Source organism: Larus michahellis, chromosome 1 (assembly GCF_964199755.1).
Source record: "Larus michahellis chromosome 1, bLarMic1.1, whole genome shotgun sequence".
NCBI lineage: Eukaryota > Metazoa > Chordata > Aves > Charadriiformes > Laridae > Larus > Larus michahellis.
Window position 1 is genome coordinate 75,422,316 of NC_133896.1, and position 21,864 is coordinate 75,444,179.

Here is a 21,864-nt window from a genome sequence, read left to right on the forward strand (position 1 = left end):
ATAAGCATCTTTGCAGTTCTTCCTTGCAACAAATAGAATTTGAAAGTTTAAAGCATATTTATTAAAATACCATTCAAAATATCAAGAGGGGTTTAAGAATAGTTTGGTAGTTCTTTCTAGTTCTAGAATCTGTGTGACAGTCACGTATCCTTTGCCCTATTTAAGTTACTAGACTTTTTTCATTTTTAATTGCAAGGACAAAATTTAGGCAACTAAAGAGTAAGCAGAATGTACTGGAAGCTAAAATGAAGAAAAGGCCTTGTATTCTGAAGTTTTATTGTTGGATTTTGTTTTTTTAACTACTTTACTAAATTTTTGTAAGCTGGCTTGCAAGTACACACAGATTTTCAAGCTGGACCAGCTCGACTGAATTCTGGTGCTCGACGTTCCTTCTTCTGTCGGATAAAATGTAGTAGGACCACAGTCAAAGAAGAAAAGGAGTGCTTGCCCAACCCAAAGAAGAAAGGTATTCAAACAGTGTAGATGAAGCGGGGGCTTTCTGTCTTGAAACTTGGTGTGTTTACGTTACAAGTCAGTAGTGTAACCCTTGTAGTTATCACTGACTTTACAAAGTAGCTGTAGAGAAGTGTAAATATGTACTAGCGACACGTTTTGAAAAACAGTCTAATTTTGAAAAACAGTCTAATTGTACTCTTTCTGCTCCCTACTCACTTCTGTAAAAGAGGGAGGGAGGATCCTGAGTTACAGTGGCTGTTTAGGAGTGCATTGTCTGTCGTAGTCAAATTTTAGAAATCTAAGGGAAATTTTTGAAAGCACTGGAGCAGATCAGAAGAATGAAACTAAGTAGCATATGTCTTGAAGATAACTGTGAATAAGGCCTGCAAAACCTACTGTTTTGAAGGAAAAAAAGCAAGTAAACCAACTTTTTGTTTTATTTACTTTTTTGTGTTGTCTGTACTTAGAAAGTATGAATTTTCCTTTTTTTTTTTTTTTTTGTTTTTACTAGTAAAGTTAACTTATCCGTGTTAGTTCCATTCATTTTTCCGATAACTTTAATTTAGTTCCTATTTTGGTATGCGTGTGCAGCAGTATACTCTTGTCAAGTTTTAAGTGAATGGATCTTTTTAAAAATGTAATTTCCAGCTTTTATTTAATGCATTAGTATTGATTTTTGCAAACGCGTGCTGAAATTGTTTAACCCTGAAAAAATCCTCTTGCTTTTGTTTTCCAATAGAACCTGTTATTGTTGAGATATACCATACAATAGTAAATTGTAAAATAGGTCTGTCAGTCTAAGGAAATAGAATTCAGTCTCACTTGACGTATGTGCTGGCTAACTTGGTGAGATAAGAATTTAACTTGTATAAATGTCTCCCGGGAGAGTAGTATTGAGGGAAGGCACCTTGATAATCTGAGAAACTGTGACAAAGTCAGAGTAGGGTAACTCAGTTTTTCATTTTACAGTTGTGTATTCCATAGTTGGTAGGATTAATGCAGTCAATTCTATGTAAAGCGTAATTTGTTCAGAATACAGATATCAAGAATACTTTGTCAATTTTTTTGAAAGATAGTTACCGTAGGACACACAATGTCATCTCTGTGCCTTGATGCGTATGTGAGTGTTTGCATGTTATATAGGCAGCAAAGAGTCTACCAGCCATAGAAATAAATTACAGTGTACGCTGTACTTTAAGACTTTTTAAATATTTGTGTTCACAGAAAATTAGAGAATTAGAAGCCTAAGATAAATAAGAAAATAAGCTAGGTTTCTTTGGGTTGTTCTCTTGACTGATTCTTTTAGCAATTGCAGTAAGCATATGTTAAGATCATTGTGTTCACAAAAGGTAAATTGATTTGGAATCTACAGAGTGCCTCTCTAGTTTATTTTAATTTACAATACATATGAAACTATATTAAAAAAAAAAAAAGTGATTTGTGTGTTACCAGACTGTTGGTTTTTTTCTGTTAAACTGTGTTTGAACTGCCGACACTTAAAACTTATCTTCCCAAATCTTACATAGCGTTAGAAGCACTCTCTCCAAGTAAGCCAAAATAAGCAGTACAAAATTAACTAAAAAATACTCTGTAAAATTATCTATAGTCTTGTACAGTTGTTGTAGGTAAGCATAAAATATAGTTGCTGGTCTGATGGTAAACAGAGTTAAAAAAAGTAATTCAGTTTACTTTTTGAACCGTAACTGCTTCTTATTTCATTTCTTTTTATTAGATCACAGAAGATACTGCACCATTCACTGTACTGGTTATATGAAGAACTGGCCTCCTAATGAGGTGGGAGTAGAAGAAGAAAATGATGTAGAAAAGGACAATAGTAATTTTAACTGTCTTGTTGCAATTGGGAGGTTACACCCTTATATTGTTCCACAAAAGAGTGGAGAGATAAAAGTCAAAGCAACAGAATTTGTTACACGATTTGCCATGGATGGAAAATTTGTTTACGTAGATCAGCGGTAAGCATTTTGTTCTTTAATGAAAAGAAAATGAAAATAGCACCACTAGTTAAATTTTCTAATACTTTCTGTCAGAACTGTAATTTCTCAAGCAGGATAGAATTTCTAGGTGCTGTACGCAGGAAGCAGTTCATTCTGAATCTGTCAGTACTTGGGCTTTGTTTTTTTGTCAAACATAAAACGTACTGTATAAATGTAAGTGTATTCTATAGGAAAAGATGAGCTAGCAAGATATGTCATAAAATGCACGGATGTACTTATTCATAAAGAAAAATCTCAAGTTAGAGCTTCATAGCTATGCATATGACTTAAGTAATAAACACTTAACCAACAACTACAACTTCTTAAAATCTTACTATTTGGAACACATACATTATGTCTCAATGAGGTACCAAATTGTTTCATTAGAAGTGAAAGCAATGCTCCTATCTTCTGAACTTTCTAAAGCAGACTTTTATTTATTGTATAGACTGAGTTACCACTTTTCATTTTTAATTTCATTATTGTCACTGGAAGCTTTTTATTGCTTTCAATCGTCTTGTCTTTCATCTAAACGTATCAGTTTAAACCTATTCCTTAAAGAGGCAGAGCAAAATTCAGCTACAAAATATTTTGAATGACTCATTATGTATGACCAGTACTCTGATTGGCTAATGGGGAAGACCTAACGATCATGAATATTTTGTGTGTACATGTGGTTTGCACGTTTAAACACTGTCTTTGTCTTTTGCACATTTAAACTTTGTCTTTGAATTGCCATTCATTGCAAATGGATAATTTGCAGTGAATAATATTTCCAGTTGTTTTAGAGCTATACTTATGCTGTATCTTTTTCCCAAACATGAACACGAGCATCTGTTTCTTTAAATATTAATTTTTCTGTTTTATCTGATACTGAAGAAAACAAGCTTTGCGATTGTTTGAGTCCGCTGTAGTTCATGTTTTTATTTCTAACAGTGCAACAGCAATTTTAGGGTATCTGCCACAAGAGCTTCTAGGAACTTCTTGTTACGAGTACTGCCATCAAGATGATCACAATCATCTGGCTGAAAAACATAAAGAAGGTACAAAGTAATTGGTCCTCTCAGACTACGTATAACTACATGTAACTGTTGTGTGAAAACAGTACAAATAAAAAAACTAGAAGCTGAGAATTAATAAAATTAAATAATCTTAGCATTGTCCTTTTCTATGTCTGCATTAAGAGATACCCGCATAAAGCTTGTAATAAAAGCAGGGAGAAACATCTGTTGTCTTGGATCTTGGTGCAGTGCTTTAATTGCAAGGGAATAATGTTAGTGCTTCTTTCAACCCCCTGCTTCAATTGTTTATAAGAATGACAAAGGAGTCCTGGAGATCAAATGTGCCTAATCATGTAATTAAAGACACTGATTATGAAAGTTCACCAAGTCAGGTGTCTCCCTAGTAGTGGTTTACTGAGTACTCGGGCTTTAATTTAAGATTGATAACATTAATGAAACTGTAGTTTGATTTTTAACAGGGGTCCTGTACTGTCAGTTCTTCTGGCATTTAATTTGTATTTCTGGCCATCAAAAACATTCTGGTTTTATGATGCTATAAAACAGATTTCTTTTTTTTTTTTAACTTTATCTTTCTAAGTATAAATATGGTGATTACAACTTTCTTTTCTTATTTAGTGTTGCAGAATAAAGAAAAAGTATTTACAAATTCCTACAAATTTAGAGCAAAGGATGGGACTTTTGTTACTTTAAAGAGTCAGTGGTTTAGTTTCATGAATCCGTGGACCAAAGAACTGGAGTACATCGTATCAAACAACACTGTGGTATTGTAAGTAATTCATTATATGAATTCCCATGTTATTTTTGTCTTAATTACCATTAACAGAAAGCAAACTATTTAAGAAGAACATGACTAGAAAATATCAACACTGCACAAAAACTAGTTGAGTGACCTGGAAGAACACTTTTTTTTTTTGCGTTTACCAGTTATTTTTATTTCAGGCTTAAGTTGTGTATTTAACCCTGAAAATTGCTGTTTCCAGTAGAAAAAATAAGGTGAAAGAGTTTCTTTATTAAAGGAAGAAGGGAAGGGGTTTGTTTAAGAAAAGTAGATACAAATAAATGGAAATGTGAAATTAGTTTTACTTTTCCCTCTGAGCTTTACAAGACTGCATGTATCAGCTGCCCCAATTTTAAGTGCTACCCTACCTACCATATGTCAGAATGTTGAGAAGCATAATTGATAGATTGTAGAAATGTAAGGCAGGACAAAAAGGTACCCTCCAAATTGATTGCAAGGAAGGAGCCTAAATTCTTCGTTCTTTATTTTTAATTCTTCTTTTTTGTTCTCTGTGCCTTGCAATGGGCCATAATTTGGATTGTACCAATGATGCTGAGGATCTTTGCCAATGACTGGGGTTTTGAGAGGGGGACAGAGGGGATTTTATTTCCATGAAACCAAGTTGTCAAGGGGGCCTTTTACCCATTCTGTAACAGGTTCATATCTTCAGTCAACATCACCCACCTGTTCTGCCCATATCCTTTTTTCCTCAAGAAGACAGAGAAGAGCAGTTAAGATGGTATATGCTGCCCAACAGCCAAAGGCCGCTTTTGCCTGCCCTGGAGATCTGGGCATCTGCAGCTGTCTAGAGGAGGGAAGGTAGGCAGCAGCTGCTGGCAGAAGGTAGCCACTGACCTGTCCTTACAGCAGTTGTTTCTGATTAACTGGTCTCCCTCCTAGGAGCAAAAATAGTAGCCGTGTTCCCTTATCATGGAACACAGACAACTATATTGGCCTTTCTTCTTTATTTTGGAAAATAAGTGGAAATTAATATTTCACCCAGTGCATCAGAAACAACAGTACAGAGGATTGAACACTGAAACATGTGAGGAGTATCTTTTTTTTTTTTTTACTGGTTTGAGGATGGTAGTTTCTACTCTGTGTAAAGTATTATTGAAATCAAACATAAATATGCTGGGTTTTGCCTTTGGAAAACTTGCTGGGTTTTATTTATTTATTTATTTATTTATTTATTTTATTTAAATCTCAGAGGTCATAACGAGTCAGCTGAAGAACAGGTCCCCCACGGTTCCCAGCCGGCAGAAGGCAAGTGTTGCTTCTTACAGGCATCATAGGTGCATCTCTTGATCAATCATTACGCATTTAGATTTATTCAGTCCAGGAATTTTTTTATTCTAGGTTGTTGTGCAAGGAAGGATTGATTTTTTTTAAAGATAAGTCTTGTGACAATTTCTAGTTATGGCATCCTGATTCATATTATTCACATAACTGTGATCAGAAGGGCTTATAGTATGTGTTTTCCTTCTAGCAGCTTCTGCTATCGCTACGATTTTGGTAGATAGGATATTATGCTTCTGTCACAGACCCTCTTCATATTTTGCCTGGTTTTCTGAAGAAATGCAAGTGTACTGTCTGAGTTTACCAATAGAATTTAGGGTGATACTGATATTGATAAATATTTTGTTAATATATTTCTGTTACGCATAGATTCTGATTTCTACATGCTGTTTTGTCATCTTGCTATAAGTTGTTTTTTTTATTTTTGCTTTTGAAATTGTTGGGTTTAATAACTGATTTCAGTTTGTGAAAAATCCAAGAGTGTTTTTTCTCATGTGCCTTGCATTGTCTGTGAGAGAGAACGGAGGTGGTAGTGATTAAAGCTCATTTCATTACTGGATAGCAGCAATTTTCACAAATGTATTAATCACCTTTATATTTCAAATGAGACAACACTGCCCCTCTTGCGTTAGTGTTAAGGAATTTAATTTCTGAAAATTAGAGATATAGAACAAAAACTGCTTTAAAATTAATCCTTGAGGTGATTGTTCCTTGCTGCATAATGAAACTGCTACAAACTTAAGGTTTTATTTTGTTTTTTTTAACTGTAGATGCTGCAAAACAGTCTTTAAGCGTACCTGGAATGTCCTCTGGAACAGTTCTTGGTGCTGGAAGTATAGGAACCGAAATTGCAAATGAAATATTAGAATTGCAAAGGTAATAAACGCTTGACATCATACATTAGGCTTTTAAGTAAAGATAGAGAAGAGTTACACGTGATTATGTGGAGGTTGTTCAAGCTTAATTTTTATTGTGTTATATGTATAAAATATTTTTAGCTTGAGTAGTGGCGTTATGAGCTGACAATTATAACCTAATGTTAATCTCATGCATGACAGAACACATCACTGGTGTTGATAAATAGTTTTGTTCTGGGCATGCTATTTCCTCTGTTAATAAAAGTATAATTTAACTATGACTTCAAAAGCATTACTGTAATGCAGCTTCTTCACATGATGTTGAAATAGGTAGATAAACCATTTGGGAATGGAAACTCAGTTGTTTGTGACTAGTGTTTATATTTTTCTGATAGCATCACTCCGCTAGGAAAACTTTCCTTGAAACAGTCCCCAGCGGAGCAATTTTGTAGCCTGTCTTGTCCCTTTCCTGATTATCCTGAATGTAGACTAAAGTCATAGCACAATTCCTTCCCAATACCCAGCCACAGATTAAAAAAAAAATTTGCTGCGTCATTCCAAATGGGAATCCGTAAAAGATTCAAATTGTTAATTAAAGATTGACCGTTTTAAAACTTAGTAGTTTTAGCAGGTACACAGCATAGCTAAGGAACTTGAAAGGAAGAAACATAATTTTAATGTGAAGATATGTATTTTTTGTGTTGTGCACCCACAGTGGTGCTTGATTTACTTATACTTTCTGCACGGCTGCACTCCAGCATCTTGTCCTCCAATCTGTACGTACAACGCCATAGCATAGTCAGCTTCCGCTGTTTCAGTAGTAGTCTGAGTCATCAGCTTGTCTGTGAGGATGTTATGGGGAAACAGTGTGAAAAGCTTTGTTAAAGTCGAAGTGAATAACATCCAATGCTATCTCCTCATCCTCCAAGCTAGTCACTTCCTTGTTGAAGGCTGGTAGCTTGCTTAAGTGTGATTTTCCCCCCCCCCTCCCCGCCCCGCCCTTCATAAATCCATGCTGAAGTCCAGGATTACATATTATCTCTTTGCAATATGCTTTGCAATATGGTTGTCTTCTCTGCTTTCTCTTCATCAGAAGGCAGTATTTAATTTTCTGAACCAGTAAAAACTGTGGTCAGAGCCTAAGAGTGTGATGGGTGACAGTGGTAGATGTTTCTTACTCTATTTCCAGTATTTTGGAATCGCCTTCCAAGAATGAATTCTCACCTCTTTACTAAGATAGGCAAATTGCACAGGGAATCGTTCATTTTCAATGAAAGGACGAAAAGAATAAACACTTTAGTTGTGATGGGATGAAAAGATTGCTACTTTAAAAAAAAAAAATTAAATCATATTTGATTTAACAACCTCTGCATGTTGTCACGTTGCTGGGATTATCCAGCAAGGAGGACGAAAAGCACTGGCAAGAAAAAAGGACTGAAGAAGAAGCACAGGAGAAGGCCATCCCCATGTCCCGAAAGATGAGCCGACGGGGAAGAAGGCCAGCCTGGCTAAATAGAGAGCTTTGGCTGGACCTCAGGAAAAAAAGGAAGGCTTACATTCTCTGGAAAAGTGGCTTAGAAACTTATGAGGATTATCAAGATATAACAAAGCTATGCAGGGGGAAGATTAGAAGGGCCAAAGCTCAATCAGAACTCAGCTTGGCCACTGCAGTTAAAGACAACAAGAAGAGATTTTTCCAGTATATCAACAGAAAAAGGAAAACTAGGGAAAATATAGGTCCACTGATGAATGAAACGGGTGCCCTAGTGGTGGAAGACACAGAGAAGGCAGAGTTACTGAATGCCTTCTTTTCTTCGGTCTTCACTGATAAAGCCGTCCCTCACGCATCCCATACCCTGGAGGCAAGGGGGAAGGTCTGGAGAGAGGAAGATTTTCCCTTAGTTGAGGAGGACCAGGTCAGAGACCACTTGGCCAAGCTGGACATTCATAAATCCATGGGCCCTGACGGGATGCACCCGCGAGTGCTGAGAGAGCTGGCAGATGTTATCGCTAGACCACTCTCCATCGTCTTTGAAAAGTCATGGGGAACAGGAGAGGTGCCTGAGGACTGGAGGAAGGCTAACATCACTCCAATCTTCAAAAAAGGCAAGAAGGAGGACCCAGGGAACTACAGGCCGGTTAGTCTCACCTCTGTCCCTGGGAAGGTAATGGAGCGACTCATTCTGGATGTCGTCTCCAAACACATAGAGGAACAGGAAGTTATTGGAAGTGGTCAGCATGGATTTACCAAGGGCAAATCATGCCTGACCAATCTGATAGCTTTCTATGATGTTATAACGGATTGGCTGGATGAGGGGAGAGCCGTAGATGTCATCTACCTTGACCTTAGCAAGGCTTTTGACACTGTCTCCCGTAACATCCTCATTAGGAAGCTGAGGAAGTATGGGCTAGACGAGGTGACAGTGAGGTGGATCGAGAGCTGGCTGAGTGACAGAACTCAGAGGGTTGTGATCAGCGGCACAGAGTCCAGTTGGAGGCCTGTAACGAGTGGTGTCCCTCAGGGGTCAATACTTGGACCAATTTTGTTCAATATATTCATTAATGACCTAGATGAGGGGACAGAGTGTATCCTCAGCAAGTTTGCTGATGATACCAAGCTGGGAGGGGTGGCCGACACTCCAGAGGGCCATGCTGCCATCCAGCGTGACCTGGACAGGCTGGAGAGCTGGGCAGAGAGGAACCTAATGAGGTTCAACAAAAGCAAGTGTAGGGTCCTGCACCTGGGAAGGAAGAATGCCAAACACCAGTATATGTTAGGGGCGGACATGCTGGGAAGCAGCTCTGAGGAGAAGGACCTGGGGGTCCTGGTAGACAGCAAATTATCCATGAGCCAGCAGTGTGCCCTTGTCGCCAAGAAGGCCAATGGCATCCTGGGCTGCATAGGGAAGACTGTGGCCAGTAGGTCGAGGGAGGTCATTCTTCCCCTCTACTCTGCACTGGTGAGGCCACAACTGGAGTACTGTGTCCAGTTTTGGGCTCCCCAGTTCAAGAGGGACAGGGAACTACTGGAGCGAGTCCAGCGAAGGGCAGCCAAGATGATTATGGGACTGGAGCACCTCCCTTATGAGGAAAGGCTGAAAGAGCTGGGACTCTTTAGCCTGGAGAAGAGAAGGTTGAGGGGGGACCTGATTAATGTTTACAAGTATCTAAAGGGTGGGTTTAAGGAGGACGGAGCCAGGCTCTTTTCAGTGGTTCCCAGCGACAGGACAAGGGGCAACGGGCACAAGCTAGAACATAGGAAGCTCCGTTCAAATACACGGAAAAACTTCTTTACGGTGAGGGTGACAGAGCACTGGAACAGGCTGCCCAGGGAGGCTGTGGAGTCCCCTTCTCTGGAGATTTTCAAGACCCGCCTGGATGCAGCCCTGAGGGATGTGCTTTAGGCAATCCTGCTCTAGCAGGGGAGTTGGACTAGATGATCTCTAGAGGTCCCTTCCAACTCTGAAGATTCCGTGATATCCTTAACAGCGAAGATGGCATGTTACATTTTGGTAATACCGTTGTTTAAGTCTGATGATCAGTACCATCAATAGAGGGAAGGAGAATCACTTTTTATTATATCCTTCTGAAGACTGAATTAAGTTGGCAAACGTTCTCATCTCTGAACAGTTAATATCCAGGCATGACCCAAGAGCTTAATTTGACTCTGTTCTAGGCACTTCAGTCAGCTGTGTGATGTTCTTGATTGAGATCACCTGAACTTTGCTGAAAATACTCATCCATGTGAGCATACATGTCATCAGCTTAAGGAAACCAGTTTTATGAAGTAAATGAATAACAAACTTGCTGAATGATGAAAGAATGAATGCATTCCTGGGAAAGTTTTCTTCAAAGCTATCCCTTGAAAGTTCTGGTATTTGTGTTTTTAAGAACCGCAAACAATGCTCTTTCTCTTCATATTGCTACAGAGGCAACAGTTTCAGGAGCAGTATCTTCCTAAGCAACAGAGGGAAATTTTGTAAGTCTTGTATGAAGATCAAACCAAACCATTACTCCTGTTGTGTGACAGCTCAGCAGGTTGCAAAAGAGCAAAGTCTATCTGTTTTAATCTTAGGAAACAGAAGAATCCATTACAACAGACAGAATTGTGGAATTTGGAGAGGAGATTATGGTACTGAATTAATTTGGGGGAATCTTTTTTGTAAGAGTGGGTTTATTTTTTTTTTTTTTACTCTGTTTAAATGGAATTCAGCTGTACAGTTGAGGCAGGTATGACTGAGGGATATTTCAGAGGAATGTCTATTATTTCATAAACTTCCTGATCCCAAAAGAAGAATGGAGTTTTCTAGTCCACTACAGACCTTACAGAAATTGAGCTTATTTATCAAAAAGTTCAGCTTCCATAGTACTAACACTGGCATAATTTTCTTTCTGTTTGTCTGCCTATTGTAAGCTTGAAGCTCATAATGCATAACTCCATATCTGTCAGAGATTCATTTTGGAGATGCCTTGATTTCATCAGGTAATGAAAGCGTGGCTTTATTCCTTTATGGAGCAGCAGTTTAAGGCAACAGGATGTTTGCCCCAGTTTGTTTGATTTACCAAAACATCTTTTCAGGAAGATCACAGTGATAGTTCAGACATGCTTCTAATTTAAAAAGTGAGGCTGCTAGGAGACTGGAACTGGAACTGGATTCAAGTTCTGGATTCAAACAACAACTTTCCAGGACAAATATTTGTGGAAGTACTGGCAGTGATCAGCACATGCTTCAAGAAGCTGCATCAGGTAGTCTTATTCTTCAAGTCATTGATTGAACTTGGTGTTTTTCCCAGTTATGTTCACATCTTGAACGCTGTTTATTAAATGAAACAGCATTATGTTGCTTTCTTTGGGAACAGTTATCTCATTTCTCAGCTAACAGACTGAATGTCGCAACATTTTGGAAGGAAAAATGTTTTGCGTGACGGCTTCATCAGCCACATTTAGTCTTGTGCAAGTGTGTTTGTTTCAGTGATCTTAGTAGTTGTCCGTGGACACTGGAAATTGAGAAATAAACTTGTGCTGAAACTAATAGCCCAAGAAGTTGCTATGCAGATGAAAGAAAAGGTTAAGAGAAAAGTCATGCAGAATAAGGTAAACTCCGTGTCCGAAGAAAGTGCAGTTCTGAAAAGAAGCCAGCTATGGAAGGGAGCAGTTGCACTGTGTAGCTGGGATCTTTGGCATCATATTCATCCTACAGCCTACACCCACATCTTGGGTGAAAATAACTAGGTTTTGTCTCTATAAGAGGAAGAGGTGTTCACAAATGCAGTTGGCCATTTAAGGCCTCATCAGTAATGACTGAATATTTCTGGAGATGTCTTGATGTAGTTGCTTGCACCCAGATGTAGCTCAGTTTTTCCAGAGTTGTTGCTAGGAACAATGCTGTATTTTTTCCAGCCGAAGAGTAGAACTTCATACTATTCGTTCATTTTTCTTTTGTATGAAATCAAGCTACTATCTTGCACGCACTGACGCAGTAAAAATAAGACAAGAGTGATCAACAGAGCCTAACACCAGCTGTTTTTCATCAAGTACCTTTGTGACTACACGCTTTATCCAACCGGATGAGAGCATTTACTACCTCAGTCTGCTCTCTGCATTTTTTTAATATCGGTAAGACACAGATGGTTCTCCAGCTGTGCATCAGGCATCACCAAGTATTTTTTAAAAAATTCAGGACTATACCTACAGCTCTATTTACAAGCATATCTGAATTGAATTAGCACCTGATTAATAAGCATTTAAGTTATAGAAATGCTATAAATCTATTCAGTCTGGAATTTCTGTCCCAGCTTTTGGAAATGGCAGTACTGCTTTTCAAATGATGCATTGGATATTGGAAAGTAGGGAACTAATAACGAATATTCCACACAAATAACTCAACTTATTCAAGAAAGGCTGTTTATTCACTTATTTTCTATCTTTCCTCCAATCCCTTATCACATTTTGGGTCTGAGTAAGTGATGGAAGCAGAAGCATCCAGAGTGCCCCAGTTCTTCTATAGCTTTGTGCTTTGGGAGTCAGGAAGAGCAGGGGGAGATGGGAGCAAGCTGTCCAAAGGGCCCTGGTATGACATTTTCACTGTTAGTTTCATATCTGGCGTGTTTGGTGAGGGAGGACGTGCGGTACCTCAAAAGAATTCTGGTAACAAACAAGCAGTCTTTACTTTTAGTTGGAATTTTATGAAAACATGGAGAGACAGGTATAACAAAATAATAGTGGAGGGAGCATTAGAAGGATGTGTTGTTTTCCCTCCACCATTTAGGAGAACTTCCTTATGTTGTCTGTATTCTATATGTATTTGAATTGTACCTATTTGTCCCAGTGTGCATAATTCTGAAACCTGTTACTCTTTGGTCTGTCAGTGCTGGTGATTCAGCAGAAAAATAAAAATGTGCTCAAGTAATTATGACCCAGTGCCTTATTGATCTCTTCTGCTTTTTGTGCTATCAAAACTTGGAGCAGGAGAATTTAGAATCTTTAGGAGAATTGAAGACAACATTGTCTCAGATTAGCTGGTTCGTGCTTCATCACTGGGGAGGTCTGGTGGGTTCTGCAACACAAAATAGGCTATTTTTCAGTTTATGATCAATGTGACTTGGTAAATCAACTAAACATGTACAATTTTAGGTTGCACTCTTCACCATCTGGGGAGTTAAGTCCATCACATCTCTTGAGAAAGTCACCTTCTCCAGCTTTAACTGTAAACTGTAGCAATGTAAGTATGTCACCTGCCTGTAAAAATCTAAGAGTAAAAGGCTAACGTCAGGTACCTCAAAGCCTATGTTCCAACCAAATTACCCTGTCCTATGTTTTTGTGAGAGAATGTGTAAGGTATTGCCAACTACCTGGCAGCTATGAAAGTCTTTTGAGAGATGTGACAGCAGCGGAAGTTCCGACCTCATTTATGGGGCCATCAGATCAAGCCTTAAGGGGCTATTCCCGAGGCTGAGAGGACTGTAGTCTCCACTTAATTATTAGGATCTCTGCTGAAGCTCTACAAATATGCTAAATCTAAGTGGGATTCGTGGGATGAGGACTCTTCTGGATTTGGAATTGCATTAAAACTTTTGCTAAATAGCTGTTGGAGAGTAAAAGTGTTTCCACCTGTTCAGTTTGACAACCTAAATAAAATACCAGTTCTTGTTTTCTCTCACGTCTACTTTTAATCTTCATGTTCTTGAAGGCCCTTTTAAAAATCTATGCTGTATGTTCTCAGCTTTGAAATGTTTAAAATTTTTACTTTGAAGGTATTTCAGTAATCTTCTAAAAATTGATAGAATGTGCTGTTTTCCTCATCTAGTATTGCTGGTAACACCGCAACCTATAACTGTCATAGTTATTGATCTTAGCTATGGAATAACTAACGTATTTTTTACCTAAGTATATGGCATGTTGGATATTGTGCACTGTCTGAACAAACGTTTCCTTCTTTATCAGCACTTGTTTGAATGTAAATTTCTTTCAATTTAAAGACAGTTTATCTTCCGATTGCAATTTTCGTTTCCTAAAAATACTCTTCTGGACTAGGGATTGTTTTGTCTTCATCCTTTTTTTTTTTCCGATTAGTTCTCCCCTGCCTTACTACAGGTCTTTCTCCCTAAGAGTTTGTTGATTTATATATACTGAACTCTAAATCATGCAGCATCTCATCATAAGGGTAACTTCATTGTATTCATTGTAGGTTTTTCTTTATTCTGTGCTTTGGTATCCCATTTGTTCTTAAAATGTTTTTGTAAAGCATTTCAACTTTATTAATTTCCTAGTAGAATATACGCAAGTCAGGCAACCCAAGAAGTCTATCCTGCTAAATTGTATGTATGTGTTACATGAAACAAATGGCGGGGGGGGGAAATCCTGGTATGTTTGGGTTAGGATGACTATTATCTCTGTTGTTGCTAGCCTACTTTTTGCGCTTTGGAAAAAGGAATTTAAAACTACTTAAATTTTTATCATGATGGTAACAAGATGCAAAATAATAGAAAAGATAAAAGTTTATAATTCATATCGTTTAATGCATAGAGAACATGGGAGGTATGAGGTCTTTTTATTATCTTTTAGCTAGAATGTGTCAACATTGGCAATATGGATAGAAATGGAAAGTATACGTACCAGTACAATTTGTTGTGCTGGATTTATTTGTTGAATATTGAATTAAACCCTCAATAAAGCAGATGCTATCACTGTGAAGTACCTTTGATAGATGTGTAAGTAACACCTTTTATTTAAGCCAAGGCCAGTGCTATGTGAACCCGTAAAAAAAATTCTTTTTAAATGTCGTAGATCTGCCTGTTGATGCGTATTTTTCCTTTAGTCTATTTAGTTCTTAATACTTTGATAGCAATTTATAATGTTTCTGTAATGTAATAATTGTGACTACGTTTAGGATTTAACTCTTCCCCTTTTACTACTTCTGTTCTTTCAGGTGCCAAATAAAGAGTTGATTCAGTTATGTCCTTCAGAAGCAGAAGTTCTAGAGACTTCAGAACAAAACCAGGGTGCTATTCCATTTCCCAATAATGAACCTCTCCTCAGTAAGATTTCTTTCTCTTGGGGATATTTTGGGGGCTGCAGGCGAAAACATTTCTGATAAATGGTGTAATTTTTGAGTGCACCACTTCACAACCATGTATAAATTGTAATGAGATTTGGCTGTCTTGAGAGGACTCTTAAAACAGATGTGTTATCACTGGAAGGCAAACAGCAAAATTTGATCAATGAATGAATCTCATGACAAAAATAACATCCTGTAACAGAGGTTTACCATTGCATTCTTGCATGCCACAGTTTTAATTAGGTACTTTTTAGTTCTGTCTCCAGAAAAGAGAGATGGGTAAGAAAAAGAATTTCAGTGCATTGTAAGGGAACTGGTTGTAATTTGTGAACCATTGTCCTTTTAGGACTTTATCTCTTTCTTAACTGCAAGCTATGGTAGTCGATACAAAGGGCTAGTCAAAATGTTTCAGAAAGAAATATTATTTTTTTTCTCCTTTCCCATCCTCCAAGCATGCGCTAAGGCAACAGTTTGTCTGGATATAGGATAATTCAAACCAGGGCACTGGTCTTTTAAGAGGAGAATGCTAGTGTATTATTTTTAACATAGACTCATAGAATGGTTTGGGTTGGAAGTGAACTTAAAGATCATCTAGTTCCAACCCCCTGCCATGGGCAGGGACTAGGTTTCCACTTCCGCTAGACCAGGCTGCTCAAAGCCCCATCCAGCCTGGCCTTGAACACTTCCAGGGAAGGAGCACCCACAGCTTCTCTGGGCAACCTGTTCCAGTGTCTCAGCATCCTCACGGTAAAGCATTTCTTCCTAATATCTAATCGAAATCTCCCCTCTTTCAGTTTAAAACTGTTACCCCTCATCCTATCACTACACACCCTCATAAACATAAAAGGCAAAGTGCTATAAAAGCAATGTTTATCCTTATCCTGTACTTCAATTCTTAGAAAATTTTGTCTCCCTCTTTTATTTCGGTTATAAGGGATTTATTTATTTATTTTAAACCTATAGCTCTCTTCCAGTTTAGCTATGAGCCCTTTATATTAAAAAAAAAAAAGAGGCTAATCTTCAAATAAGGGTTTAGAAAAAAAAAAGGTAAAAAAGCAACAACATTTATCTAAGATAGGCAAGGAAACATTTTTCATTGATACTTGAGGTAAAGCATTTTACTTTACTGTTGTTAAAGGCAAGGGTATAGCAAGGTATTGATTTCTAGAGCTAACGCGTAGTAACTTGTAAGGTTTCAGGCATTCATCCAGCATAGTACATCAAATGAGAATTCAGGTACATGACTGTATTTCCCAGTAAGGCGACATGAAGTAGAAAGCAGTTTTTCTGCTTCAGTGACATGAATGTCACTGCATGGATACAGGTTTTATTAGCTGGCAGTTGGAGGTAGTCCAGTGGATTGGCAAGACTTAAGCCTTCTTAAATCAAGTTACATGTGTCTGCAGACAGCCATTATTTCTATTACTTGATTTTTATTTATTTTTTTTACATTTAAATATAATTGTTTGCCTCGACTACAAAGGAAGGTGCTGTTTAAAAGCAAATAGGTTTTGAAAGTTACTTTATTTGTCATGCTTTTTACTGCATACATTAATGTTTTAATAATTTTATAGGTGGTAATTCTCAACTGGACTTTGACGCGATATGTGAAAATGATGACACTGCTATGACAGCTCTTATGAATTACTTGGAGGCTGATGGAGGACTTGGGGATCCAGCTGAACTCAGTGATATACAATGGGCTCTCTAGTTTTGCTTTTTCAAAATAAGAAGGAATGTAAAATCAGTAATGCACAATAACCGTACATCCTCAGTACTGTAATATAGTTTTTTAATGTTTCATTTGAATTCGTACTTACTGTCTATATATTTTTAAAGACTGAAGCCTTGTTCAGAGAGAGACAGTTTCTGCTGCACCTATGGAAAAATGCAATATTTTTTTCATGATGGGGAAACCTTGAAATTTTAATATTGAAACATCTGTAACTGGAATGCTTAAAATACATTACTATATTTTTGCTAAGAAGCTTTAACCAAAAGGTACTGTGCAATGTATAGGAATACTTTTTCTTAGTTTTAGTACTTAAGCTTTTATTTATTGTTTTTGTTTCAAGTGGTAGAATATTGATCAGCCATGTTATTTTCTATAGAACCTACTGTACTTACAGTTTAAGGACATTTGTAACTATTAAATTTCATTGAAATGATGATTTGCATACACTACAGTTGTAAAATAAGGTATTGTAATTCTCAAATGATGCAGTTTGTGATTCCTTGCCCTTTTCAGATGTGCAGTTTTTGTAGTCAAAAGGGAAAATAAAGCATACAATTCTGGCAGCAAGGATTTTGATTAGATCAACATAACAATCAGAAGAGAAGGTTTTGAGAAAAATAAGTCACTTCCCCAGCATGCAAACCTGATAAGAGAGCAACAAAATGTTGATTACTATTTTGTATTATTTGTAAAGTATTATTAGAGGGGCAGTGCATAGAACCTAAGAAAAGTAATGCTGTAACTGTAATAAAGCACTTCGATCTCATCACAGGTTATTTTATGAACTAGAGCAGTTTGGATAGATTGTCTTGGTTCCAGAATGAGGCTAGCACTGTCTATTAGTGAAAAAAATGTTAAAATTCTATAGTAGCTTTTACAGTCTCTATGTTTTTGGAGGGATTAGCTTGATTTTCTATTGCTTGAGTCTGTGACTTTTTGTAATATTTGTGTAATATAGTGCTGTCTGCACGTAAATGCTATATAGGATGGTCTTCTTTTGGGAGACAGCTTTTGGAAGAATTGTATCATACTTAGGCAAATTAGTCAAGAACATGGCACTTAATAGGTTGTATTAGAACCATATAGCATTAATATATTAAGTAGATCTTTTTATCTCTGGTATTAAAGATTTAGACAAATTTTTGCATTGATATATATCATAAAAGCATTTTTTTCTGTTGTTTTTCTTTTTTTTTTTAAATTTGGGTAATGAAAGGAAGGCATTAGAAGATATTTGATACGTGTGCATATTGTTAATACAGACATTTAAACACAAGCACCACTATAAGCACTATTGCATTTGTTTTACCGCCAAGGGTGAGCGATAGGCAGCCTGGTTCAGATCTTTTTACGAAGGCTGCAGTCTGTGAACAAATAGGTGTGGTAGCCACTAGATGTCACAACTCTACTGCTGGACAACTGCCCTTTCCTGACTGAATACATGATTTTGTCATCCCCTGACTTCCTATGTTTTGACAGAGCAGCTTTGTATCTTATACATATGAATCGTTTTGCAAGTGATGAATTTTTTGATGACATCTTGTCCAGGTTTCCTAGAATGGCATGTTGGATTGATTTTTTTTTTTCTTTAACTCTATAGATTTTTTTGCATTTAATTTGCATGTTATTTCCTGCATTCAAATTTTTTTTTTCCAGACATGGGGCCAAAATTATCTGTTCTCTAGATTTATTAGAATAATTTTTTCTGTTTCTTCACAGAAAATGAATTTTGGGCTGTATGATGGAGCAAAGTGAAATAAATAAACAGGTACTTTCTAAGAAGTGATAGAATTCCTCTTGTATAAATGAAACTTGAGAATTTCATTTTTTTGCCGTTGTAAAATCTATTTTCTTTTGTCTAGTTTATTCTAGAAATAAATTCTAAATAAAACAAGAAATGCTGTAGCTAATGCCGATAAATGAGTAAATAAATAACTTAAAATTATACAGACTTTCCTCAACATACTTTCTTTTTTTAACTGTTTGAAAATGGTGCAGATGTTATTGAAGAAGTATATTAATTATTTCACAAGACTTATAAAACCGTCTAGAGTCAAAGCACTATTTTTGGATTCTTCTTGGATTTCCCTAAAAAATAAAAACAAAAATGTAATTTTGAATCTTTTGCAGTCATTGATCAATATTGTGACTATCAAATTATTTATTAGATTCTCCCTTTACTATTTGTGAATTTTTCTGGTTTAAAACAGTCTTACAAGAAAAAGCGTCACTTGTAAGTATTTATGATGAAATTAATACATACTTTATGATACAGTTGAGATAGTATGTGCTTATTTCTGTTCGTATAACGATACAATTCTAATAAGATACGGACAGGATTTTTTTTTTTTTGCATAGTGCAGTTTATCAGATGATGTGGATAAATCAGGTCAATAAAATGTTATTTTGATGCACTGCTGTTAGTCTGCTGACAATTCTACCTAATACTGAATTTAAATATGAAGTACTCATGTTTTCAGATCCCGGGCTTGTTCCCTAAAAATATAAATGGGGAGGTTGAACTAATGTGGATTTTGGTAGCTCAAGGTGATATTCCCTAGCCAGGGTAATGTTGTAATCCAAACTAACATGCATTTTTCTAGGTACTAAACACCCCTGTTGTTGCAGCTTAATTGGGCCATCTCTGGAAAGGAGAGTGCCTTTAGGCTGTACCTGAAAGAGCCTGTTTGATCAGAAGCAAACAGAGTACATGAATACAATTCTTACAGAGTCATGCCAGGGGTAGGTATGGTAAGTGATAAAGCAGGTGTAAACAGACTCTTAGAAGCCATATTATTTATTGAGATTATACTTGGAGATGGGTCAACTAATTTGTTACTGCAAGCACATGTGGAGTTACAGATAAGAAAATCTTGATGGGAGAGGAGTTTTGATATAAGCAGCAGCTTATTTGGGAAACCAGTTCCTGTGTTGAAAGGAAAACATGAGAGAATAATTTTCAGAATCAGGAGAAGAGAACACAAATGTGATAGAAACAAATACCATCTGGGTATTGGAAGGAGAAGGTGATCTGGCTGGGTGGTGGGTGATAGTTGCCTATCACCAGCCTGCGTTAGATCAGAGCTAGACTGCAGGAAGGGCTAGTCTGCCATGTTGCACACTGGATTAAAACAGCGCCTCGGAATACCATCGTGTTTTACAGTGGTGAATCCTGAAGGTGTGAGTATATTAAACCTTAATTTGTGCATTTCCTGTAACAATACTTGACAGTTGTTGTTGTGCGGGCAGGGGGGAAACCTTTCTGTGCTCTTTCGATTGTAATTGCTTCTTGGGATTCCCTTGGAGTGTTCAGTCAAGTACAGTGCTATTGTATGGGTCTAGAGCAGAGCTTCAGTCCATGTCTCTTTCCTGTGGTGCATTGTAGTTCTGGGCTTTTCTGTGGTTTTTACAGTTCGTTTTTGGTTTGGTTTGTTGTTTGTTTTGGGTTTTTTTGTTTGTTTTTTTTTTTTTTTTTTTAGAGTATTGGAAAATGTGGCTTACTCACAAGCACAAAAAGCTAAAATTAGCCTGAAGTGGTTGCTGACAGTAGTGTGTTCCTGTTCGTGATCCCAACTGAAATGAAGAATTTATTCTTGTATAAGTGATGCTGCTTCTCCCTAAGCCCTGACTTCTGGCCTCTTTATCTTAGTCTTTTGCTTCCTTTTTGTACGTTGACATTCATCACGTTAATTTGTAAAATTTCCTGGAATTCCAGGAAGTAACCGTCAGCTGGAAAGCCTTGTGCCATTTAGGACTTTTCTGAAGATGATAATTTTTTTCCACATCCCTGATGAGAATTATTTTGTTCTATACAAATATGGAGGTGAAGAGGATACTTGAAGTTATAAGTTCTTGCAGGTTAAAAGATGTAAAACCATGTTTCAGAGCAGCAGAATTAGAGGATCCACAAAAAAGACAAGTACGGTAGTGAATGTGCTGATGAAATACAGCTTCTGCTGCTGTGGCACGTTCTGTGTGCACCTCATTTCTAGAAGGTTCATCTAGATCCCCCTTACCATGACTGATGGCTGTCATGACTAAATTTGCTGGGATGTTCCTGGCTTAATTGCTTTCAGAAACTTCCTGTACTCCTGGTGAGGAAAAGACAGAATTCCTGAGACGTGACAAAAATTCACGTGTCCCTTGGAAGTAGCCAGTTTTAGTGGTGCAGATCCATGTCTATAACTTGTCTTACTCAAGATCCTGTGAAACAGCTGCCAAGCTATAGCAGTCTACTACATTTAAGAAAAAAAAAAAAAAATAGAAGCCATGGGAGCTGTGTATATTCTGTGTTGGCTTCTGTGGGGTGCTTTTGTTAAATGGAAGAGAAAAGGGAATAAAGTACCGCAGTGTGCCTGATTTATTCAGGCAGTTTATACATGTAACTTTTTGTCCTTAAGTTGTTCTCATGTCAAAACCTCTAGAAATAAACACACAATCTTTGGAAATCATAAAAAGTTTTGTGGGAAAGATCTTCCTTGTTGGTTGCTCTCATAATGCTGGCCCTGTCTCAGTGGTAAAAGTTTTCTTCCCCAGCATTTACAGAGCCCAAGCGTACCTGACCTGACATCAGTAATCTGTCCTACAAAGCTTAAGGAACTTTGGTACAACTGAGAGAAAATAACATAATTAATAGTAACAATGAAGCATATCAGTGTGTTTCTGGAAGGGAGACTGTAAAGCGAGGAGCAGAACTTTAACAATACAATATCTCAGATAATATGCAATGCTTTTAAACAACAAATCTGACTTCAAAGATTGCTTCTTTCATAAATCTTACAGGTAGGGCAATATCGTAGAGAAGACAGACAATAGTACTGGGGATTTAGAAAGAATTTAGGATGAATTAATAAAAATTCTTTTACAAGAGTGGTTCCATCCTTAGACTTCACCTTGTCAAAATAGGTTGATAAGCAAATTGGTTTCTTAATCCCTTATACTTTATATACATTTGATTTACCAGGTCTTTAAGAATACACCTTTTTTTTTTCTGGACAAATGTTTTGAGTATCACATAACAGTTTTGTTATAGTTGAAGAGATGGTAAATCTCTTAAAAAAATTAAAAAAAAAAAGAGGGAAAAAACATCCCCACAAACAAATAAAAACCCAACACAAGCCACTGAAACAAAACACCCAACACAAAACAAATCAAAAAATCAGGCA

At 37.1% G+C, this 21,864-nt stretch overlaps 1 protein-coding gene across 12 annotated transcripts in view; it reads left to right on the forward strand.

The window, feature by feature from the left end:
• The window catches only part of BMAL2 (basic helix-loop-helix ARNT like 2), a 42,603-nt gene extending 23,959 nt beyond the window's left edge, over nt 1–18,644 (forward strand). For 6 of the 12 annotated variants that reach the window (XM_074587644.1, XM_074587654.1, XM_074587676.1 and 3 more), the window contains 9 exons: nt 323–466; nt 2,189–2,429; nt 3,387–3,493; nt 4,088–4,238; nt 5,461–5,516; nt 6,320–6,425; nt 13,041–13,128; nt 14,836–14,944; nt 16,539–18,644. In XM_074587644.1, the coding sequence (XP_074443745.1) occupies nt 323–466; nt 2,189–2,429; nt 3,387–3,493; nt 4,088–4,238; nt 5,461–5,516; nt 6,320–6,425; nt 13,041–13,128; nt 14,836–14,944; nt 16,539–16,675 (1,139 nt within the window). In that variant the 3' untranslated portion in view covers nt 16,676–18,644. The other 6 variants (XR_012587074.1, XR_012587069.1, XR_012587072.1 and 3 more) reach the window with 6 other exon arrangements.
• Nucleotides 18,645–21,864: the final 3,220 nt, after the last annotated feature.